Source organism: Pleurodeles waltl, chromosome 4_2, assembly GCF_031143425.1.
Source record: "Pleurodeles waltl isolate 20211129_DDA chromosome 4_2, aPleWal1.hap1.20221129, whole genome shotgun sequence".
Classification (NCBI taxonomy): domain Eukaryota; kingdom Metazoa; phylum Chordata; class Amphibia; order Caudata; family Salamandridae; genus Pleurodeles; species Pleurodeles waltl.
The window spans coordinates 822,026,362-822,052,424 of record NC_090443.1 but is presented as its reverse complement, the minus strand read 5'-3'; the positions used below and the strand labels follow the sequence as shown (position 1 = coordinate 822,052,424).

General features: G+C 42.9%; 1 protein-coding gene across 2 annotated transcripts in view; it reads left to right on the top strand.

The window, feature by feature from the left end:
* The window catches only part of PGM1 (phosphoglucomutase 1), a 206,461-nt gene that overhangs the window by 161,830 nt on the left and 18,568 nt on the right, over positions 1-26,063 (top strand). For both annotated transcript variants that reach the window (XM_069232521.1, XM_069232520.1), the window contains exons 8-9: positions 1,469-1,604; positions 25,478-25,661. In XM_069232521.1, the coding sequence (XP_069088622.1) occupies positions 1,469-1,604; positions 25,478-25,661 (320 nt within the window). The remainder of the gene's footprint in view (positions 1-1,468; positions 1,605-25,477; positions 25,662-26,063) is intronic.

The window sequence follows — 26,063 nt, the reverse complement described above, 5'->3', positions numbered from 1 at the left end:
GGGATGCCGGTCAAACTGTGCCCCTGTTGGAAAAGAAATGCAGGTTAGGCAGTGGAGGCAAGAAGCAGGTGTGGCTACCCAGCTTTTGAAGGGGTGATACAGTCCAGGCTCCCTGACTTTTGGACTGCAGATCGGCTCTACAGCTATTGTGGGGAGAATGGACAGCAATTGGGCCAAGATGTATTCGGAAGAGTAAAGCCCGGATTAGCCAGCGTGGGAGCATCTGGCTCAGTATTTTAGAAGATTTATGCAGTGCTTAGTCTTTACTATTGCAACTTTTGGGCACACCTGGCGTAAATGAGTTCAGACAATGATTGTTCAATTTAACACCTAATGTATTTTAGGGACCTGTTTGCATTAAAACATGTTACGCACACGTGGCAATGAAAGAAGTGCTAAAACAATACTTTCCGTTATTCAGTGATTTCTGCTCTAATATTTGTTGGGTTATGCCCTTCAACCCAACAAATGCTCACTTACACATGGCAGTACACCAGAGTTCCACAGAGATGCTGCTACAGCTCTGCAGCGGTCTAGTTGTAAGTTATAAGGTGCACTGTACACTCCTCCTCCAGCCCTCTGGATGGCAGACTACTCCTGATTCAGTTTGTTTCATGCAACCTACGTCTCAGACCAAGGCCATCCCGTTTTTTGCCATGGGGATATAGCCAGTTCAATACCGGATAACACTAAAGGGTGCCTTAAAATACACATTTACGTTGCTCTTTTACCTCAATTCCCATTTAGTACTAAGATCTAGCTTATTTATTGGCAACAGCGGAACTTTCCCGCTAGTCGTCCTCAATTATATGTAAGGTTTTTCTTGAGCATAAACCAATTTTTTACTGTTTTATATAGTTTAATTGGTTATTTGAAATTTATTATTAACCAATTAAACCCTTCGAGGTGAAAAGAGTACACCCCCGCCAAAAAAGCAAAACAGAAAAACAAAACTACTGGTGTTAATTGTCACTTTGTCCTGATCTACATATTTTTCTGTTTCAGGGCATTTTGTTAGGCATTTTCAGGTTTAAGTTGAACACGTTTTCCGTGGCCTCTTGTACGACAAGCCAACGTGGCATGTCACAGTGTGTAAAGGGGCCTCGAGCCCCTGTGTGGGTCTGCATTGGGGTTGGGGCTTTAAGACCTCTGCCTAGTTCCAAGACTTAACCAGACACTACTTTGTCAGATTGAGGAGGCGACTGAGGACTTCAACAGTTTGGGTGGTGCGCTTTAAGATTATAAATATTTACTTTCGGTTTGCAAAAGTACTCCATTCCTTAAGCATTTTAGTCGCATCTCGCAGTATTTAGTTATTACTGCCAACATTTCACTTTGCAGCCACTGCTATTTATGCCGAGGAAGTGTATTTATCTTCAGTGAACTGCGTACAAGTCTCAGACATGTTTTGTGTTGCAAGTTATGCATTTTTGCTGACTGTTCGATTTTGACTTGTATATTTTTTTAGGCTCAGATCATATTCGTGAAAAAGATGGGCTCTGGGCTGTCCTGGCTTGGTTGTCCATTATTGCTACACGCAAACAAAGCATTGAGGAGATCCTGAAAGAACACTGGCAGAAGTATGGACGAAATTTCTTCACCAGGTAAAACCTTTGACTGGGGAATGATGAATACTTTGACATTAAACTTTGTCGGAGACCCAATGCCCGAGGCCTTTGGTAGACTTGGCTACAGAATTATATTTGTTTTAAATGTTTTTACTTCATGAAACTGTTAATTATAATTTCTGTGCAATATGTATGATCACCTACAACCTAATTTTGGTGACCACCCATGAACAAAGAGACAATTTTACACGTACTACTTATGATTTTTTTTGGACACATATACGTTTTGTTATTTAATAATTTATTATCTTTTATAGCCTAGACGCCGTGTCTCTAGGCGCTGTAGGAGTATTTTTAAAAACACAAGGTTGACTTTCTACTGGCGGTACTGTAGTAGCGTGTGGCGGCATAGCTACCATATATGTCACAATCTTCACAAAATATGAGGATGAGTTGCTGGCGCCAGTTATACCCGGAGTTAGCCAAGCTAGGGTTGGTAATAGAAGCATCATATGCAATTTTATATTTTGTAGAACCTTTGCACCATACACAAACTTGTTTCCCCTGCACTGCGGCAGTGAAATATATGCAGCATGAGGATTGGTGATCGAGAGGATACGCAGGGCATAGAATGTATCTCGCTTCTTCTGCCACACTATCGCAATAAACGCAGGTGAATTCTCACCTTCCTTTTCCAGAGTGGGAAATCTAATAGAGGTTGCCTCTACGCATCGCCTCCCCTCCAGATGTACCCTTTAATTTCCTCCACAGGAAGGAATAGGTTTGTCCTCTCTTGCCACCAGCCTGCAGCTGCTCTCAACACTTCCCTGTTCAAAAGGAAGAGTTATTATGCACTTGATCTCTCCAGGTGTCTCACCCCACTACTCATAAAACACTTTGTCACCTTCCCTCATATCTCTGGGAAGAAAGCTCCCTTGTCTTTTCTACCACCTTTACTGATTTCAAGACATATTGCAGAGCTGTCTTCACTATGCATTCACCCACCTCCATTTTGAAGCCTTAATTTCCCCTCATGCGGCACATGAACGCGTCCAGCGTTTGTGACAGTTGTGGCAATCCCACCTTGGAGATGCTCTGGAAAAAAGGAGCTAGTGCTATGTGCTCGAGGGCCTCTGCATTTTCAGTCATGAGCTACAGAGAGTGTATTGAGACAAAGGATAACTGTGTCTACTATAGCTAATAGAGGGATGCTGGGGTGACTGGCTGTCGCATTCACTTTGATCCTTGCTATGGTCCTAGATGAGAAGAGTGAGCTCACATCACTTAGCAGACTACCGCTTTGCCCAACCATGTCAAAGTACTTGCTGCACCTGGTTTCTGATGACCGGATCTTTGCGGAACTCTTTTGCCTTCACTGCAAGCCATTTCGGATGCCTTCACCGGATGCTGTGGTATTTTGTCAGTCGCTTGCAGCAGCTCATCACCACGTTACAGTCTATACAGGGGAGAGAGTGCACGGCACTGGCGTTCCATGCTGCATCACTCTCGCGTGTGCTTGGTTTATTGGACTGCACTCGTCTCGCTGCAGTCACCCAAGCCCACTGAACATTTGTATTACCCTCCTCAGCCACAGTCTCCTAGCCATCTGCAATGCCCAAGGACATCTTTATGTTTTATTTATAAAACGCAACACTTGCTGGGGCATATTGGTAGAAGATCAGTGTCAAACAAACAAACCAGTGGTTAATACATACAGACGCATTCATTGTGACATACTTCTCCGATAAATTATGCCTTTGGTTGTGCACCGATCTGAGGATGAAGAGGAGACCAGTAATCCAGTCTGATACTGTGAAAGACATGGTATCTGGGAGAGGTCAGGAATATGGAGACAGGCTCCACCGCGCGGCATTGATTTGGGTAGGAAGAGCAGGGTCCCTTGTATGCCCGATTCTATTTAGGAAGGTCACTAGATCCTCCTTGTTTCACCCCTCTCCTTTCCTGCATTTTGGAGATCAGACCGACCTCTCACCATCAAGAGGCAATTTGCCATCTCCTTCAACCCCTGCTCAAAGCACCCAGTCACCTTCCTTGTTGCCTCCTGTGAGGACTGCAGGACATTAGATGCAGCCTTTCCTGTTCAGCAACATGCATTTAATGCTTTTTCTAATCTTGGAGTGAGTTATGGCCACAGCTTACTGACCTGAACAGCAATCACTTACCTACTTTCTTCCTTGGCTACAACATAGGCCAGCTCTGACCACGACACCTTGCTATGTGGATATTATCCATCCAACCTTTAACTTCATTAATCCCCTACTACATCCAACTTTCAACCCCTACCCACAGAAGAGCCACCCACCCACCCACACAAGAGACCTGCCTGCTATGGACTTTATGCTCCTGTTCCCCAGTGAATACAGGGCCGTGTATTTTATCTATCCCATAGTCAAGCAGCTCCTACATTGGTGTCTTATATGAAATCATTTTGTTCATGCTTCTGAAAATTGCCCCATCTCATTGATGTCACCATTTTCCCTTGTTTTGATCCAACTTTCTTCATCCTCACTCATTACAGCCATGTTCACACTGTTACTGCTCATGGGTATGGGACACATGACCTATACAGCCTTGGTATGAAAAGACACTTGCAATAGTTTGAGTTTTTATGACTGCACAGTAAGAACATGCTCAGTAAGAACATGCTTGTGTACTGCCATGGTGTCTCACAACTCTCTCTAGGCCTCCCATGATGGTTGGGGCAATCTTCTCACCTTACCCTCCTGGGAAGTGGCAATTCTGCAGCTGTTTTCTTTCCCTGATAGAACTGACATAGTATATGAGACAATATGGAATCATTCCACACGCTGCACATTTCTATCTGTGTCAAGAGCCCCATCAGTTTCATCAGTCCCAATGTGCTGCCTAACCATCTCGCCCTCTGCTGTATAGTTTCACAGGCTCTCTGCTCGACAAAGGACTGGAGGGCACATGTCTTCCCCTGCAGATGGTTGGTTGTGTTAATCCCACCTACGGCACCAAACATGATTGGGCATGCGCAGCTGCAACAGGAGTTAGTCAATGAGTGGCCGCAGGCTGAGATGACACGGTCATGCATTGGTGGTGCGGTCAGTATTAGACTACGGCAAGCACAATAGGCTAGAATGATTGACTATTAGCACCTGCATAGGAAGTGGATACAACTCCAGTCTATTCCAATGAATCCTATGGACATCTTCTTGACATATCCAAAACTGTGCACGTCCTGTCCATGCAGAGGGAAGCGTTGCAACAGTTAAGGTGTTCTTTGGAGATGGTGGTAGACAGGAGGGTGGGGGTAGGGCTTCAGGGGGTACAGTGCAGAACGAGGCACCGGGGTACAGTAATTTGTTGTACATACTTGCCATGCCATTGTGGTTGTTAAAAACCCTTGTCCGGCAGCCTCTGGGTAGATCATGGTTATCGGTTGCTGTTCAATGGAGTCAGTTGAGATGACATCTGTGTCCTCCTTCTGGCAAAGCCCCTCCCATGTACTTTCACACATTGATTTTCAGATGCTTCATTACCCCTGCCACTCTCACCTATGGCCCCCATCAGCGACCACTTTCTGCTCTTGCACAATGTAGCCCCCCCTTCTACATTTTTGCAAACCAAATTCACAAACAATCAGCAAGCCAAAATTTGCCAGCCAGCACCAGGCATTTTGCTTTGCCAATGCTTGAAAGTAAGTCTTCCTAACATAAAAACATTTTTCTGTGTAAGAAAATTCATAGATACAAATTTCTGCAGGTGGACATCCTGGTGCATACATGTGTCCACGTGATCTGACTGATTTTGGTTGTGCACGCTCTGCGTTGTGCGTCATAAATGTACTCCTGTCTAAATGTCTTCATGCGATTCTGTAAAATCCACTCCACAGAATTCCTCTTCTTTTCACACGTTTTCTTTATTAAGGTTGATCAATCATAACACCTTCAGCAATCTTCAACACATCCTTTTCTCTCTACTCTCCAGATCCCTCTCCCAACATTCTATCCCTGACCTCAGCTCACTACCTCATCACATTCTACATTTCTTAAAGGAGGTACTACAATGAATACTAATACTATAATGATCTCCACACACCTCCCCCCTTTCATTAAAACAAAAATAATCAATATGAACCTAATATAAATAACTATATACAATAATGTAAAATATCATACAAAACATTTCAACGATTAAGTTTGCAAACATTCCCCAAGTCCCATGTGGATCCATTTTCTAAGACCACCACTTTTTTTTTTACATTCGATACACGTTGAGGAAAATATTTGCTTTCTCCTTTGAGAACTATACCCTTCTTCCTTACCGCCACCCAATCTCCTTTTTGTATTGTACAAGATTTCACACCCATCCTCCTATTGTAATATGTGGCATATTTTTCCTGCTTCTTTTCAACTCTTGCCCTTATTGACTCTCTATCAACCATCACTCTGTTATTACTAGTCTTCAACCACACCGGGCACTCCAATACACCAGGTTCCCTTCCCTTTAATGATACAAAAGGTGACACTCCTGTTGTAGAATGGGGAGACGTTCGATAAGTCCATATCATTTTACTCAACTCTTTTCTCCATGGAAGTCGATTCGCCAGAGATAACTGTATATTTTCCATTATTAATCGGTTTACCCTCTCCACCAGACCATTGGCTTGTGGATGGAAAAGAGCTACCCTCTCATGTTTGATTCCAACTCTTCGTATATAATCAGTCATTTCTGATGATATAAATTGCACCCCATTATCGGTTACAATGCATTTTGGAAAACCTTCCTCCATGAATACCTCCTCAAAAAATTCTATCACTACTGAAGTTTTCACATGCCCAACTACCTTAGTAGTGAACCATTTAGAATGATAATCTACTAACACCAAAATATATTTACACCCTACTCCCAAACTAGACATAGGCCCAATGAAATCTATAGCCAATTTTTCCCACGGACCACTAGGAAATTTCACAGGAGCCAGGGGTACATGCCTCAACACCTTGGTCTTATCGCTATTGGCACATGCCACACAATTTTTTACTGCTTCTTCCACTTGCTTGTCCATCTGAGGCCACCAAAATGTCTGTCTCACCTTCCTTTTCATTGTTCCCCTGCCCAGATGTCCTCGATGGGTAATTTCAATAATGTGTCTACGTATATTAACAGGTGGAACAAGTTGATCTCTTCTTAATAATCTCCCATTAACTATACTTAGTTGATCTCTAATTCTAAAGTACCTTACCAAATCACAATCCAGCTCATCACTATTCTTCCAACCATTAATTACTCTCTCTTTCACGACTTGCATAGTTATATCACTAACTTCTGCCTGTTCCCACTCTTGTGCTGTTATAGCCATCTCTCCTAAAATGGTACTCACCACATCTTTTGACTCCATTTCCTGAAACTCACCTTCATCCACTGGCGCTCTAGACAAGTAGTCTGCCACAACATTCTTATCACCTTTCACAAATTCCACCGTAAAGTTGTATCCCAATACTGACAACAACCACTTGGAAATTCGCGGGGTAATACTACCTTCTAAACCACGCCCCCCTTTAAAAATGTAGGTAAGTGGCTTGTGGTCAGTTTTCAACTTAAAGGGTAAACCCCACAAATAAAATTTGAAATGGTTTATTCCCCAACAACAGGCTAGGGCCTCCCTCTCTATCACGGAATATGAAACTTCGGCACCCTGCAATCTCCTGGATGCAAAACGTATGATGCGTTCTTCACCATCCTTAACTTGAGTTAACACAGCTCCAACACCTACGTTACTAGCATCCGTTGTTAAAAATGTTTTGGCACATGAATCAAATATTCCTAAGGTTGGAACCTTCGAAATATGATCTTTTAGTTCTTGAAAAGAGCACTTACAACTATCATCCCAGACATACACTACTCCCTTCTTCATAAGTCTCCTTAATGGTTCAACCATTTCTGTAAAGTTCTTAACAAACTTGGAGCAATATTCTGCAAGACCCAGAAATGACCTTAACTCTTCTTTCGAACCCGGTTCAGGAGCATGCTTAATTGCAGAGACAATGCTCTTCTTTGGCCTAATTCCACATTCATTTATTGTGTGTCCCAAATATGTCACTTCCCTTTTTCGAATCTGACACTTTTCTCTTTTAATTGTTAGGCCATTCCTTTTTAACCTGTGCATTACTTCATGAAATAAAAGATCATGATCAGATTCATCCTCCCCTACAATTAGTATATCATCTTGAAAACATAATACACGACTCATGTCCCCAAAAACTCGTTCCATTATCCTTTGGAACACCGCAGACGCAGAAGCAAGTCCAAAGGGCATTCTCTTATATCTAAAAGCTCCTAGCGGTGTTACAAAGGATGTTAAATGTCGTGAATCAACATGTAGGTTTATTTGATGGTACGCCGACGACATGTCCAAAACACTGAATGTATTACCCTTCGCCTTCACTGATAGCATTTCTGTAATATTTGGAAGAGGTTGACGATCAACCCATATACATTTGTTGAGGTCTCTGAGGTCAATGCATAGACGGATTTTACCATCTTCCTTCGGTGCAACGACCACCGGAGCCAACCATTCCGACGATTCTATCGGTTCGATGATGTCCTCTTTCAACAATTTTTCCAATTCTTGTTTCAATGGCTCCCTCATTAAATTTGGGACATTTCTTACCTTGTGTACAATAGGTATCGTATTTTCTTTTACTATAATCTTATGCACAAATCCTCTTAAAAGACCCAATTTAGGAGAGAAAACTTCAGGATATCTTGCAACTAATCCATGTTCTATAGATTCTGTCACCACACCAATACCTATCTCCTCAGTAAGTGACACAGGTTCCTTTGCGTTTGGATTCAAAATTATTCCAAGGTCCTTCTGATGGCGCCAACCAAGGAGATTTGTACCAAAGTCTGTGATGTACACTTTCCCTTGAATGATTCTTTCCTTGAAGGAAATAGTCATACAGCACATTCCTATAATCTCTATTCTTCTCCCTGCATAACCTACGGCTCTTATATCGGGAATTGTTAGATTCTTACACGAAGAATCTGTCCATCCAGAATCAAATACTTCCTTTGAGATGAGGGTGAATAGGCTTCCCGAATCCACCAACAAATTTACCGGAAAACCATCTAACATGGCTTGGATATGCGGCTTGTCCAGTGCTTCAGTGCTCTCCTTCTTCACCCCTTGAAGTGAAATCACCTCACAATTGTGAGAGACCAATTCTCCATGAACCGTCAAGATTATATCCTCCATGGTCTCACATACATCTTCTACCTCCTGAATCATCTTATTATCCATGCCATATTTGAATCTGCAAACTTTGGCAAAATGCCCTTTTTTCCCACAATTGCGACATATAGCATTCCTGGCAGCACATGTTTTACTGGAAGCTATATGCCCTGGGGCACCACATCGATAACATTTTATAACTCTCCATTCCTGTGTTTTACGTCTTTCGTCTTTACTGATTTTTACATCGTCACCATTCTTATCACATCTATTCCATCGTGTTGCACTGCGAGGTTCCTCTTTTTTATTAACTTCTGCCACAACTGCTTGTTCAACCTGTATAGATTTTACATCCATTTCTTGCAGCCATACAGCCGCATGCTCCATTTTCTTAGCAATCAGTATTGCTTCCTCTAAGTTTGGATCCTTCATCAATAACTTTTCGCGTATTCTTTTGTCACTCGCACACCTCACAAGCTGGTCCCTTATTAGGGAATCCAGCAAATGATCGAATTCGCAAGATAGCCCCAGACCTCTTAGACTGGCTACATAGGATACAATGTCCTCATCTCTTTGTTGTACTCTAGAAAAAAACTTATGACGTTGCAACACAAGATTCGACTTTGGAATGAACTGTAAGTCTAACATCTGTATAGACATTTCAAAGACGTTAGAAGGCTGACCGTCTCCCATTCCTAGCGATACCTCTGGTAAATTCTCATATATTCTTCTTCCCTCAATTCCAAGATGATGTAACAATATGGCTTGGCGTCTCGGAGGAGCATATCGATCACTCCCAATAGCTAACATATACGTGTTAAAAATCTTCTTCCATTGTTTCCAGGGTATGGATGGATCACCTGGAGTTGCTAGGAACGGTGGTGGCGCTGATATACCTTGATCAGCCATTATATATATATTCCTTGCACTATTCACTTGTCACTTTTCCAGTTGGATATGTAAGTTATTTTCACTTGTGTAAATTATGTATTTATTTTCAGATTTTCATATATTCAGTTTACAAATTAAATAAATAATAAAATGGTGTAACTTCAGTCTTTCTTCACCCTTTCAGGAATGAAATAGTCTTTTTTTTCTGTTCTTTTTTTTTTTTTTTTTTTTCCACTTCCTCTTTCTCCAAGTCCTACTTCCTTTTTTTTTTTTTCCTCGTTCGGAGATGCAGGTAAGGTTTCCTTTATTTTATGCTCCTTTTCTTCGCACTGTATAGAAATGCGAGTCAAACACGCATTTCAAATTATCGCGCGCCAAAGAAATGCAAGTCAAACACGCCTGTCTGTACGCGTGTTGATTAACTCGAGGCGGCGTACTATGACGCACGCCTACCCATTTCCAACGCGTTGTGAAAGCACGTGTTGAAAGCTGATCTTTCAATCGCGTCTTTCAAACGCTGAGCACGAGCAGTCTTTAACGGCACAGTTTCTAAAACGATTTCTATAATGACAAAGTATCGCGTATTGACGCGATTTTAGCATAAGAATTGCCGCTTTTAAAGCAGTTTTAGAGCATGAACTAATATTATGAACTTTGAAGTTTTAAGTACCTTTTTTTTTTTTTTTCTTTCTTCACGTTTCCTCGAAGGCCAAAATAAATAACTGTTCATTATAATCCAGGAGTGAAGGTGTTCTTTAGCCTGTCTCCTGCACAGGTCCTCGTCGCCAATGTAAAATCCACTCCACAGAATTCCTCTTCTTTTCACACGTTTCTTTATTAAGATTGATCAATCATAACACCTTCAGCAATCTTCAACACATCCTTTTCTCTCTACTCTCCAGATCCCTCTCCCAACATTCTATCCCTGACCTCAGCTCACTACCTCATCACATTCTACATTTCTTAAAGGAGGTACTACAATGAATACTAATACTATAATGATCTCCACAGATTCTTTGTATGTTATTTTTCAAACTTAGGGAATTCACAGACATAGGCAAACATGGGCATACTGAAAATGACACTTTTTTTTTCTTTGCAAATTGATCACCTAGAGTGGACGCTATATACAGCTAGTGTTTTTCCATCAGTGCGTGCCACTATTCCTAGCCCTCCCTTAGCGGCTTTATATGTCTAATTAGTTTGCCTAATATCCAGAATCCTGATTGCAAACCGCATTTTTGTTGTAGCATTAGTAGCAAAGCTCGGTGTGGGCTCCAAAAGGACCGGTGGAACTGAAAGATGTAGATGATGTGTTCAGTTTGCTGACTTTAGCCATGGTCCATGCCACCTTCGAGGGAGGGAGGGCAGTGAGCGAGGCCTGTGAAAGACCAGTGAACTATGTACTTCTTGAAACCAGCAGATAACATCCGTTCTCTGTAACACTCGGATCGTTTCTCATTCATAATTTTACAATGCCTACTTCCTTAACCCTTACAGGTGCCTCGTATGCCTTGTATTTGACTTTCCGTGGCTCTGTGGTGCACAGCGTTTATTGAGTTTATTAGCCAGGCCTCTTAATTTCACCTGTCAGGTGTACCTTCCATTTAAGAGGCTTTTGCCTCCGCCTAAGCCTCAGGTAGCTGGTCTCCAGGACCGCACGTCTCTGCTGCTCAGCGAGTTGCATAGGACATGTCATTTGTTCACGGTCCCTCGACTGGTCCAGGGCTGTGAAGTAATGGGGATGCAGGCTTTGGTGCTATCACTGCTGATGACTCGAGCTGCTTGATGTCCACACCAGAAGCATCAGAGAACGAAGGTTGTCAGTCTTTCCCTTCCTGGCGGCTGGATCTCAAGGGCCACCGCTGCTGCAGGCCACGAAACAACTGCAGGGATCGACTCCTAGCTCACCGGGTTCAGTCGAAGACGCGATGCGTCCGTCACCGGGCAGTGCGTTCCTGTTCTTCTTGTCTTAATGTTTTACAACATTAAATATTTACATAATTTTGAGTACGGCGCGAGTCGAAAGCAGTTCTAGATCTATGCCAGGTTATCAGGATAACCACCGTCTCCTTACATTATTCCTTTTGTCTGTACGTATATGGTATGGATATATGGTGCGGTGTTAAAATGTGGCATGGATCCGGCCATCCTTGGTGTACTGGTGCTATCTTAAACGAAAGGGGAATCTCGCAAAGTGTAGTTTTTAAGACGGAAGCTTCAATGTGGGAAGGGGGTTTCACGAGTTTTCTGTGGCTCTTTTAAATGTAGTTGAGCAAGTTTGTCCATAAGGTGGCGGTCTTTCTCCTTTATGTCCTTAAGAAAGGACGAGGTTGAGACAATTTAAACCTCCGCAACCTGTCCTATAATTGTCAGTATAAACTGAGCAGCTTTCCTGTCATTTGCATATTTGAAGTACAAGTGGTGTAGTAAGAATGAATGTTCTCAAAGTCAAACTTTTACAGCAATTAAACTTTGAGAAACATTTATTATACATTCAACTAGAAAGCAAGTCTTCTCTCCAAACGGGCGCTCATAATGCGCGGTCATGACGTGGAGCAGAGTACTGCAATTATCAGATTTACGGTAGTGACCAGTGGCGGTGGCATGGATTACACGCACTGTAACCCCCGCGCCGCCATCTGCCCTGCACGTCACCTAGGCAGTGGTTAATTTGTAAATAAAAAAACGTGCCGTGCTCAAAGCTTTTCTCTGAAACGCGCGGCTGCTGCAAATAAATGTGCGAGCACCGAATACTAAAGCAGCGTAATCCTGAAGCCATCTCGGGCCTCTTTAATCCATTTACAGTAACTCCCTGCCCCTTCAGCTCACTCCTGCAGTTTCTGCTTTCTCCCTTTGTGACACTTTGCCGTCTTGCTCTTCTTCCTTATGTCCCATTAGTGAATTTTGCGCTCAGTAAAGTAAAAACATAAGTGCCGGCCCCCCAAAAAGATCAAATGAAGCACTGCGCTCCTTCTGTCTGCTAATCACATCGAATTAAAAAGTTATTTGTTTCAACTCAATTTTTTAAGTAATCCAGTCTGTGCTCATAGGTCTGCCTCGTTTATACAGCACCACAGACTGTTATAAGATGGTTGATACCTGAATACTTATAAGAACACATTTTTCCTATCACATTTCCTAAACACTTGCAAATGCGCAGCCTACTTGTCGCTGTAATGCTGTGGGCCGGGGGCACACATACTAAATTAATTAGTATAGCATGAGAGCAGCATCAGGATTGGTCTGAGCAGCTTGGTACGCCGATCAAACAGTGCACTGGAGTCTGTGCAGTTTCTCCAACCTCAGGTTGGAGAAACCTAAGTGTGCATGTCAGTTTGGCTGCCCTAAGACTGCCGGCCAAACTGACAGGTGCACTTAGTGCACTCACTCCACTCCTACTCCTCCCCCCTCCCATGGCCCAGGCACTCCCTGCGCATGCTGGCTGAGCCAGCAGCTGAAAAATAAAACAATAGAAACATTTTGTTTTATTTTTCAGCTGCTGGCCCGGCCAGTGGGCGATGCTCCTTTGCCATTGTGAAGGAGCTGCCCCTGCCTACAGGCACTGTTACCAGTCTGTAAATTGAGCACTCTTTGCTGCCATGTCCTAATGTCTGTCCTGTGTGTTGTGAGCCCTGGGAGCACTGAAGCAGGATCTGCCTCATATCTTAAAGAGGTTGAAAAGACTGCTCCACTTTCCCACTGCACTCCCATTGGTGGCAGGTGACATTTGAAAGTGGTGGGGCATAAAATTTAGGGATGAGTTTTAAGTAGCAAGCAACCACTGCATTTTTGTTTACTTTCGCCTTGCATTATTTTGAAAACTGTGTAACCCCATGATCTTGGCATCATCGCACCAATTTGCATAGAATCACAATTACAACTGAAATACTTGACCCCTGTCCTGTGCGCTCTGCAGAGAGGCCAATGATTGGATGGCCATGTCTTCTGAACACCTTTCTGACCCACTGACAGACCCTGTGAGAAACTTGCAGTGCCTCAACCAGAGCTCTCAATCATGCCACTCAGTTCAAAGTATGCACTATACAAGAGTCAAGTGCTACATGTCAAGTACAGAAACAACATCCTGAATGTAGCTAATATTTTACATTATCATGTGTATTAAATCGACACCCATGCAAAACTGATAGCCTACCTGAATGACAAAGCTATCCGTAGACTGCTGATGCCTAGTTTTGGTCCAAAACCACGCTCATGAAGATCATCACATGGTCAAGTGAAGATGAATGCACAATAAATGCACTTGTCGGCCTTATACTCCAAAATCGGGATGCAGCACCTGTGACTAGGTATGTGGGGTCTGCAGTACAGAAGGTGAAAGAGCGGAGGTCTGCAGAGAGCACAGGAGTGCATAATAACAGCTATTTGTATTGTAAGATGAAAATTAATTCTGGCAGCTCTGACGCTGATGAAAATCTGGCTCTTTTTTTCTCATCAGCCTTCAGTCTCCCACAGAAGGAGAGATTAGCAAAACAGTGAAAGAAAACCAAAAAAAATAAACTCAACCGCTGTCACGATATTTTTTATTCATATTTGTTTGTGCTAATGGCATATCCATTATAAGATACTCTGGCACATTTGCCATTTTATCCTGAGCGCGATGATTTACAAATATCCAGTAACCTTGTCCCTAGGGGATCTCTTGAACGAGGTCAGTTAGCAAACAACTTGGTGCTTTCACTATACAGAAGTGATGTGAAACCTAAAGGTTGTACCTGCTGCACTTTGTCCTTAAAGCACTTTCTCCAGGATGCTTTCCAGGTGCACAAGAGCCTCCAGCTCTGGTGTAAACAAGTAGGGCACACGTCCCAGAAAGGGAGCTGGCATTGAAGGCAGAGCTGCATGTGAACGTGGCTGGTAGAGCGCGGGGAGCACAGCGTGCCATGCCTAGAGGTTGTGACGAGGCCTATGACAAGGCCTGGCCCACCTCATCTCTCCTGTCTCCATCAACCACACACACTACCATGAAGGACACTTGCCATGGCCAGGAGTCGGTCTCTCTCCACCAGCGACCCTGCCATCTTGCGTGCTGCAGAGGAGTCGAGCTTGAGACAAACTCCTGTTCCTTGATGGGCCGGAACGTTCTGGCTCAGTCTGGTCCTGACCTGATCTAGACATAAAGAAAACACCCTGTTCTCCTCCTCACCGACCGCTTTGCCAAGCAACAGCCCAAAAGCCTATGCCGTGCAACACCGGCTGCAGTAATAAAAACACCAATAAAAAGTCCATGGCGATCGTCGACCTGCATGAGGGAGCTGTAAGCTCATGCAGAGTATATCACGTGACACCTGATCCAGCACCGCCATTTCTTATGCTGTAAAATAGGAGGCGGCACGTGAAAGACATATTTGTACTTATTATTTATAAAGGGGACCATCATCAACAGATCATGGCGCTAAAATATTAGACAACTAGTGGAGCATAGTACACATGGAAACAACTGGAAACCGGAAGGATGGTGACTTTGGAAACATTTATTTTACCAATTGAATTGCATTGAAGACAGTGATAGCAATTGTAACCTAAAACCAGCATGCTCAGAGAGGAGGAGCGGACGGGTATCCAGGCAGAACAGCACTGGAAACTGGAATGGAAATTCCTCCTGTCTGTTCCGAGAGCAGCTGTCTAGCGAGCTATCAAGCTGGAAAGGGATGGAAAAAGAAGGAAGGGGGTTGACTTCCTACAAAAGCCAACGTGAACCTAACCAATCCTGGAGCTGCTCTCATGCTGTTTTCAGCATGGGTGCAGCTCCAGGATTGGTTGGAGCAGGCTAACCAACATTGTGTCGTCCGGGTGCTGAAGAGACTGAAGGAGAGCCGTGGGAGAAAGGAGCAGTGTTTTTTTCCAACCTGTCTTCTAGGTAAGGGGCATTGTCCTTACCTGCAGTGCAATAATGATTGTTTATGACCCACTCTTCTTGTTATGTGCCCCCACCTGTGTCTTGGCCCCATAACTATAGGAAAGTTAAGTAAAATTCATTATTGCCCGCAGTTGAAACCATAATGCTTGATTGGAAAGAATAACGCTGCCCTCTTGTGTACAACAATGGGATTCCAGGAAGCACAGTACGCTGGAATCCCATGCTGGTGATGTGGCCTAAGAAGACAGCCAGAACATACAGCCAGACCACCTAGAGGCATGCGCATACCAGTAAAGCTAATACCTGGGGTTGACTCCAAATTAAGCTAGGATTCTTAGTGGGAGATCAGGCTACAGGGCAAAGGACTCTGCTAGGCATTGAGGATTTTGAAAGGGCCAAGGACCAAGCAGAGTTTCTAAGTTCGTTTAGGATGAAATTCAGTATAGACTCATACATGCAAACCTTCCTAGAGTATAGCAGTTATCTGGAAGAGTTTGCCTTGTCTACATATATAGTTGCCCGTTGGATTGTGTGTACCCGTGTCTGACTTCTGGGTATGCTTAGTGATTTCCAGGTCCATAGTCTGTTCCTTCCACTCGGTGGGAAACAACAGAAATAGATGTCAGTCCAGATCTCTTTTCAATTGTAACTTGGTGGATTCAGTGCCTCTAGCTTCCTTTTTAAGTTGCATGTCTTTGTGGAGAGCGAGGTAGTCAGAACAGGATGTAACTCGACAGCTGTTGTGTTGGGGATACAGGCATTCGTACGTCTGACCGTTTGCTTATTACGCATTGGAATATTTCCATGCAGCAGATGGTACAGCAAACTTTACAAAAGGTATTAGTAGAGAAGTCAGGAATGCACATTCGGCTCTTTCTCCTGTCCTTGGGCCAGTCTGTTGTTCTACCTGGTCAGTCGAAGCTCATGTGCGGGAGGGGCAGGCTGGCGTGCCTGGGTGGGTGGGGGGTTTGCTTAATAAAAATGAAAATAATAAAAAAAGAAAAACACCTTGCTCACTGCCGCCACACCCCCCCCATCTGCTTCTCTTCTGCAGGCACGGGCTCCCAGCCTGCCCTGCTGCCAATCCTGATGCTGCTCAGATCAGCGTTGGGATTGGCGGGGAGTGCCCAGCCAGCACTAATACGCATTTGTGTTTGGCTGGCCCGAAACGTCCAGCCAAACACACATGCGCTCTGAGAGGAAGTGCTGTGCACACCCCCTTACTGATAGTCACCCCTGCGGTCCCGCCCCTTTACAAGAAAACTATAAGAAACACTGTTTATTATCGTTTTCTTGTAAAGGTTTTGCAGCTGCCGTTGCTGGTGGGGGGGGGGGGGGGGGGGGGGACTGGCAACGCTCCTCTGCCCTAATGGAGGATCCTACCCTGTACCTTGTACGTTTTTGTTCCTTATCCATCCACTCCATTAATTAACATGTTAACTACAAAAGCTATTGTCATTAGTGCACACTATAAACTGAATTGCTTCTTGTTGCTGAGAAGGTTTTATCGCTGAACTCTCTGGTATTTCTTTTGTTGACCTTGCAAGTTTTAAAGGCGTAGCCATCCATGCCAGAATTTGAACCTGTGATCTAAAGTGCCACTGCAACACGCACTCAACTAACAGAGGTATTCAATTGTAGGAGACTGTAGAGTATTTTGTGTCTAAACCCCACATTACTAGTCCAGGACTAAATTACGATCCTTGTGCACCTGAGTGTTTGCACAGGGATTGGAATTAGAGTTGTTTTATAATTATCACACTGCTTTCCAGATAGCTTCTGGCAGATAAATCTGCCACATTTTAGTGGGAGGTAAAGACACAGAAAAAAGGAAAAACGTGCAGTGTTGTGTGTGTTCTAAAGTGACAGCGCATTGCTTTCATGTTGTACACTCTGAATAGGAAGCATTTACCACACCCAGTAAATACCTCACCCCAGCGAACTAGGGTTTACCGAGTGTGATAAATACTACACCGTGATCTTTAGAACTTGTAATGAGGGTCACAGTGGGAAATCCCCCTCTTTGGAAAAGCTGGATCAGAAGTAACCCGAAGAATTTGGCTTCATTAAACTTCTCCTCTAGGGGAACCATAGACCAGGAGGAACCCCAGATGCACTGGTCCCAGACAGTCTTTTCATGCACAGGAGTTGAGCTTGCAGAACCTTTAGGTCTTGTATCTGTACCACCTGAAACAAATTCATTGTCTGCAATGAGGAAGGAATTTCAATTGCAGAGTTGGTTACAAATTTGTTACTTCAGTTAACCAAGACAAAGCAACTGGTAAGTGCCTCAAACCCTTCACTTCGACTTCCTGGTTAAAGAAGACCAAGGTGAGGGCTGCAGCCATTCGGAAGCCCCGTGGACCTCACCAAAGAAAATGGCTTCTTCACACTCTCATTGTGTTCACCTTTATTTTAAATATGTCATGAGGTTCTCAATAAAAAAAAAAAAGTCTTCGCACAAGTCATTCAGTTTATAATTATAATTTTGTGTTTGCTGTTTCTAAAGAAGTAATGTAATGTGTGTTTTTGCTTACATTATTGGGTCTAACTTTGCCAGCACATTTTGTAATATTTGAAATTCATTTACTCTGGACATATAAGGTTCAGTTTGACTCTGCAAGCATTTAGTCCTATTCATCACTTGAAAATAGATCCTGTTATGCGTGTGCAGAAGGCTTGCCAAATTCCTGGAGAAATGTTTAAAGATAAGTTATAGTCTGGTCTCCTGTGTGATGAAGTGAAGCAAAGTTAATATTATGCCCAGAAAATCTAATTTAATTGAAGCGTGTGATTTGACTTAATGTTTATAGAGTAAAATCAAAGGTTATTTGCCCCAGAAATACCATTTCAAATATTGCGAAGCGCTCGTCAGCATGGATAGACATATAATATTTTCAATGCAAGTATGATTAGATAAAAGAATTTCTGATTATCACACTGAGCAAGTTGTGCAAGACTGTTTTTTTTCAGGTTTCGCCCATACAGCGCACATGCGCTGCCAGTGAAATCTATTAAACAAACAAAAAAAAGTGCTTAAAACGGGTTTGGGGCTTGCCCCATACTTATCATTACTTACCGTTGGTTGGCTCAGATGCCACTCTCGTTTCCTTGCTTCTCCCTGGTCCTGGCCTCGTCACCTTGGCTTCCTTCTGGGGCGTCGTGAGTGTCCCTGCCATGGAGCATGGACCAGGTACAACTTCCTGTCTGTCGGCAGTGTCATTCCTCTGCCCTCTTTCCACTGTCCATTATTGCTTTATCACCCCCACCCTCCTCCTGCTGTCCATTGTTGCTTTCTCATCCCGACCTGCTACCACTGTCTGTGCTTGGTTTTCCACCCCGCACTCGCTTCCTGCTGTTTGTGCTTGCTTCACTCCTCCTCTCGCTGTCTGCTTGCTTTCCCGCCCTCTTTCATTCTGCTCGCTGTGCTTGCTCTCTCACCCCCTGCCCTTCCTCCACCCGCTGTCTGTTCTTCATTTCGCTCTCTCGCCCTCCCTCCGCTCACTGTCTGTATTTGAAGCTCCCTATTTCGCCCCCCGTGTTGCTTGCCTACTGTGATGTTAACGCTGGCCATGTCACAGCATTTATTTTTTTACTTTAAGCCATTTTGCTGTGCAGCTATCACTGCTGTGCAAGATGTTTAAAAACATTGACCTAGATGTTGCTTAGGCAAAACTTTTAGACTTTGCCAGTGCTTGTTTTTAATTTAGAACCTCCAGATATATACTAAAAGAAAGATGCACCCAATAACTGTGTAAAGAGTTTTGTATTTTATTTTAGTGTGGAGTGGGACAGCGGTGCTCACTAATAAAGGGGAGCACTATACACTGGCCGTAACATAGTTGTCCTGTGTGCATATAAAGAACTTCTGTAACCTACAATCCATGCCGACAAAATTTGATTTTCTGCCTCGTTATGTAACACTTCTCTTTGAGTGTGTAGTTTAACTCTGTTGATGCAGGCTGTTCGCAATATAATTCTACTCCCGCCTTCCATATTGTTGTATTCCAAGATGTTGTTTCACTATGGAATTTCATTTCGAGGGGTGACTCAGATATTTGCGCAACATTACCAAATACTACCTGTAATAAAAAAAAAAAAAAAAACAGACATGTTAGTTTTGGTGATTTTTGTTATATACTAATGATAAAAGATACCTGTGTATAGACAGGAGGGCTTCTAAATGTAATCCCTAGTTCATCTGATAGTCATCAAACCCATTCAGTAGAGTAAATAGGCTGCATGGCAAAAAGTCTCTTGTACAAGCAAAATCTGAAATGTTATTTGGTTAGTATATTCTAAAATGAGTTTGAGTTATTCACCAAGGTCTGCGTTTTAGGGCTTAATGAATCCCATATTTTAATTTTTAACTTTTGGTGCATGGAGATTTGTATCTCACCAAATATTTAGACTTACATTACTATGGTGCTATGATTTTAGGATTCCCTTATGCAATAGTGTTGCTGATCTCTGCAGGGACATGTATGCCAAGGTCTGGCAGCATGCCAGGGCACCATTAAGGGCTCATCCCACTCACTCAATCAGGATTAGGGGTGTGTGAAGATGCAAGGCTCATTTCTTAAGACCGTTTTCACATAAACTTCCGAAAATATGAAGGTTGGGTCTGGGCTGGCCTGTGAACTGCGGGACTTTTGCAATTCGTTTAATGTTGCCTACTATCCATTTTAAGCAAACACGCCTTTCTACAGCTAAAAGCTTTTTGGCATGTCAGTAAGCATTTTTACGTAACTGTACATAAGGGGAACCCAGTGTAACTTTCACTTTGAGAGCATCAGTCACCCATGCAGAAAATGCAGTGAGCGCAGTATACGTCAGCTTTTGCAGCAAGCCCCTGAAAAAGGGAAGCCCCAGCTTCGAAGCCTTACTAACACTTGCAAGAAAAAGAAGCCTTGGCTCTGCCACTAAGTCTGCCTTAAGAATGAAAGTGACTTTCACTCCTCTTTGAATTCACGCATGCATCCATACAATCATTCATCCACTGGCTCATTCCTCTGGCACAAACTCAGTTGAAAAGAGACAGAAACTAAACATGTGCAGGTTAAACTAACAGAATGCAAGTAGTAAGAAAAACCTGGTACAGTCTAAACCCGACGAAAATATGCTCGAAATAAGTAAACTAAATGTAGGAATGGATGTTCACGCAGTGGTATTGTACGTAGTATATCTTGGTTTCATGTTCGCGCGTGGTCTCCATGTTTAGAACCAATGTGCTGGTCGTCTGAAACCTGCTCATAGTCCAGAACAGCATTCGATGATGGTCGCTTGATTTAGAGGACGGTGGGATGCTGCACGCTGCGGATGGAAGGAGCCATAGAAAGTCGTCCATTAGTACTACATGGGGCGCTGTGGTATCTAGTACGCAGAGACAGGGCAGGGTAGGGTTGCTTCTTGGGGGCAGGTCTCATCAGCGAGTGTGCCTGCTTGTCCTGCGTGCCCCCCCCCCCCCCCCCCCCCCCAGACCTGCCTCCCACTGCCCCGAAGTGATGTCCGGGGTGTGGAAGGCCCTAGAGCCCTACCACTTCTCCAACACTGAAACAGCATCCATTTAAGGATAATAAAAATAAGAAAAACAAAGATATGTCACAGGGGAACTATAAAATGGGGAAATAAAAAAAAATAGAGCCCGGTCAACCGGCCCTGACACAGTAGCGCAGTTATTTTCAGGTAGATATGCACATGTGATCATACACTGGGCACAAGAGAGGACTGATGCGCACCGAACTATTGCCCCATTCAGTACGCTGTCATGGATGGAAGGAATGTGCAAATGACATTCAGACAGACCAGTAATCAAAGAGGGCCGACTCAAAGGCCCTCTATATATCTGTATTAGTTTGTATTCAGACATATGGGTGTGTGTATATTACAGTATACTGGCACAGCTCACAGTTTAAGGCCTTTTGAAGAGATTCTAGAAGGAATTATTCCTGTGCAAATCTTCTACCCCTGGGGTTTATCAAGGTGGGTAACCATCAGCAAAATCTTTCCAGACAGCGGTAATCTGTGGGATTTCATGCAACAAAATACCTGTCTGCAGGCTTTAACACAGTGCATAAACAATCCATCAAAGTAAATAAAACATGCCTACTGTCTTTGCCGTAACTTTTATTAGTAAATAGATCAGACCTATGGCTTCTGAAATACTTTTTTCCCCTGTGACCCTATCAAGCCTATAGGTGTTGTCATAGGCATGTCATCATAACATATCATGTCATGCATGCATACTGCACTTAAGCTTTCCTACAAAGCAGCCATCAGATATATGATCATAACATTAAACACGTTTACAAAGTTACAGTTGACGTAGCAAAATACCATATCATCAAAGAGGGTCTCGATACTCTCACAGTGCAAATCTTATGTAACCTAACCCTTTCGCTGCCAGACCTTTTCCCCCTTAGGGGCCAGGCCTTTTTTTTGGCTATTTGGGGCGGTTCGCACTTATGTCCACATAAGCTACCCACACCAAATTTGCGTCCTTTTTTCCAACATCCTAGGTATTCTAGAGTTACCCAGAGTTTGTGGGTTCCCCTCGGGGTGACCAAGAAATTAGCCAAAATACAGTGAAAATGTTGTTGTTTTAAAAAAAAAAAATGGGTAAAAAAAGGGCTGCAGAAGAAGGCTTGTGTTTTTTTTTTTTCCCCTGAAAATGGCATCAACAAAGTGTTTGCGGTGCTCAAATCACCAGCTTTCAGGAACAGGCAGACTTGAGTCAGAAAACCACACTTTTCAACACAAGTTTGGCATTTTACTGGGACATACCCAATTTTTACTATCTTTTTGTGCTTTTAGCCTCCTTCCAGTTAATGACAGAAATGGGTGTGAAACCAATGCTGGATCCCGGAAAGCCAAACATTTCTGAAAAGTAGACACAAATCTAAATTTACCAAGGGGTAATTTGTGTAGATCCTACAAGGTTTTCCTACAGAAAATAACAGTTGAAATAAAAAAATATTGAAATTGAGGTGAGAAAAAAGCAATTTTTCTCCACGTTTTTACTGTGTAACTTTTCCTGCGATGTCAGATTTTCAAAAGTAATATACCGTTACATCTATTGTACTCTTTTGGTTGAGGGGACATATTGGGCTTGTAGGTTCATCAAGAACCTTGGGTTCCCAGAGCCAATAAAGGAGCTGCACCTTGCAATGGGTTTTCCGTGTATACCTGGTATACAGCAATTCATTTGGTGAAATATGAAGAGTGAAAAATAGGTATCAAGGAAACCTTTGTATTTCCAAAATGGGCACAAGATAAGGTGTTGAGAAGCAGTGGTGATTTGCACATCTCTGAATTCCGGGGTGCCCATACTAGCATGTGAATTACAGGGCATTTCTCAAATAGATGCCTTTTTTTGTACACACTGTCTTACATTTGGAAGGAACAAATGTAGAGAAAGACAAAGGGCAATAACACTTGTTCTGCTATTTTGTGTTCCCCGAAGTCTCCCGATAGAAATAGTACCTCACTTGCATGGGTAGGCCTAATGCTCGCGACAGGAAACGCAAGATGATCACATCACATTTTTACATTGAAAACTGTGTTTTTTGGGAAAGTACCTAGCTGTGGATTTTGATCTCTAGGTCAGCCGGCACCTAAGAAAACCTATCAAACCTGTGCATTTTTTTAAACTAGACACCTAGGGGAATCCAAGATCAGGTGACTTGTAGGGCTCTCACTAGGTTCTGTTACCCAGAATCCTTTGCAAACCTCACAATTTGGCCAAATAACACTTTTTCCTTATATTTCGGTGGCAGTAAATGGAATCTGAGAGGAGTCACAAATTTCCTTCCACCCAGCGCTCTCCCAAGTCTCCCGATAAAATGGTACCTCACTTGTGTGGGTAGGCCTAGTGCCCGCAACAGGAAATGCCCCAAAACACAGCGTGGACCCATCAAAATGATCAAATACAAAACTACCTGTTTTTGTAGGAGGGAGGAGACCTGGGTTTTTGGTCCTGGGCTCAGCAGCCATATAGGAAAACCTACCAAACCCAAACATTTCGGAAAACTAGACAACCAAGGGAGTCCAGGGAGGTGTGACTTGTATGGATGCCCCCAGTGTTTTCTTACCCAGAATCCTAAGCAAACCTCATTTAGCTAAAAAATCTAATTTTTCCCACATTTCTGTGTGGGATCACCTGATCGAGAAAGCTACTGAAAAACACATCCCTGCTGACCTTTGGGCTCTCAATGCTGAAAATGCTTTCGACTATATGGACTGGTCTTTCCTGTTCCACATTCTTTGAAAGTTTGGCTTTGGGGAGAAATTCATAGATATGATCCAAGCCAACTATGCTCATCCATAATCCATAGTAACGGCAAATGGGGTTAATTTGGATCTTTTTGACTTAGAGCGCGGCATGAGATGGGGTGCCCTTTTTCCCCTCTCCTTTTTGCTTTAAATATTGAGCTCCTGGCAGCTAAGCTGCAGGCGACATATTCCATCTGGGTCCTTACCTTTGGCTCTGTGGAACATAAAATATCTATGTTTGCTGATGTCCTACTTTCACTGATCTCTCCCAAGACGTCCTTGGCAGCTCTGCAAGTTGAGCTGGTGGACTACGAAGCAGTGGCAGGTTTTCATATTAACCTCCCCAAATCCTTCCTTTTAACCTAACTCTCCCCACGGAGATGGAGGTGCTGGCAAGCTCCACTCCATTCCAATGGGCCAAAAAAGACCATACCTATCTCAGGATTAAGATCATCCCTAAAGTGACCGACCTTTACAGTGCAAACTACTCCCCAGCCCCAACTCCTTCAACAGCTTAAAGCAGATCGCAGTCATTGGGCGCCCTTAAAATGCGTTGATCACATTACATTTTCTTACCCACAGTGCCGGGCAAACCTCAAACTCCGACATGTACAAGTAACCACTGTTTCTAAACTCAGTATCTTGTGCATTTTTTTTAGAATTACATCTGTTTCCTTCATACCCATTTTTCATTCATTAGATTTTACCATATTAATTGCTGCGTGTTCTGTGCACAATGAAAAATCATTATAAGCTACAGCTCAGTTTTTGGCTTTGGGTACTGTGTTTTTTTTTGGGGGGGGGGAATCTACTAACCCTGTACATCCATGCAACCACAAGAGTTTAACTGATGGAACTATTTATTGCTTTTGTAAATCTGCTATCCTGGCAAAAATTACAAATGAAAACATTGTCACCAATTGCTATTTTTCCTACTTATTTTCATTCTATTTTTTTATTTCAACAATTAGTTTCTTTAGGATAACATTCAAGGAAATACACAAATTATGCCTTGCTGAATTCAGTCTTTTGACTACTTTGGGGAAATGTACAGCCTTCCAGTCTCATCAGTGGACTGTGTACCTGTTTCCACCACAAACTGCATTGAGGTTGAAACAACCAAAATTAGGAAAAAGGGACTACCGCTTAGAAAAATGCAAGAACTGCATTGTATGTTCATAAAGCTGGAAAGATGTTGATTGTAGCACAAGAAACGTTCGTTGATGGCAATTTTAGGAAAAAAATATGCTTTCTTGCTCAGCACTTTTTGTCCATTTTTTTTTGCTAACACCCCCCCACCCCCCCACCAAAAAAAAAGCTATATTTTGGCTATTTTGTTCATTTCCCTCTAAGGGAATACACAAACTCTGGGTACCCTGAGTATTCCATCGATGTTTTAATAAAGGGTGCAAACTTAGCCTGGATACCTTTTGTAGAAAATAGATTATGATGGCCTAAGCGCGAAGTACCCCATACATCAAAAAGAGGGCTCAGCACTGGTGGAAAATCCTCAGCAGCTAAGGGGTTGGTAAGAAAGGCCTTTGTGGGTCACATGTATGTATGGTCATTTATGTTTACAGGCTACAGATGTTCAAGCTTGCCTAAGGGTTTTATTCCACTGTATCTTTTTGTTCATTTTAGATATGACTATGAGGAAGTGGATGCCGATGGAGCCAATCAAATGATGAAGGATCTCGAGACCATAATGTTCGATCGTTCCTTTGTAGGCCAGAAGCTCGCAGTTGGTGATAAAGTTTACACTGTTGAAAAAGCAGACAATTTTGAATACAGCGACCCTGTCGATGGAAGCATTTCAAGAAACCAGGTTAGACCAACAAGCTCTTATCTAGGCAACACGGTATTTACCTTTTTTGGGGATTATTTTTTATCATTTTTGGGCACAAGTGTAAAGTTTTGTTAGTCAAAGAAAATGCATTCTGAAGGCATCAGTGTGTTTTCACATGATGCAAAGAAAATTTGTGGTACTTTTTTTGTTCAGCCACTTAAAGAAAACACATGCTGAAGGAAATGACGATATATTCCAAAAGAACTATTAATCCTTTTGAATTCATCTCTAAATTGAACCAGAACTATGCTATCGCTGCCCTCTTTTTCGCCATTTTTACCTTGTTACAGTCACCCTTTTCCAAATATTAGCCCATGCCCGGGCTGATCTAAAAAAAAAAAAAAAAACAACAAACTACTTAGAATAACCCTGAAAGTCAAC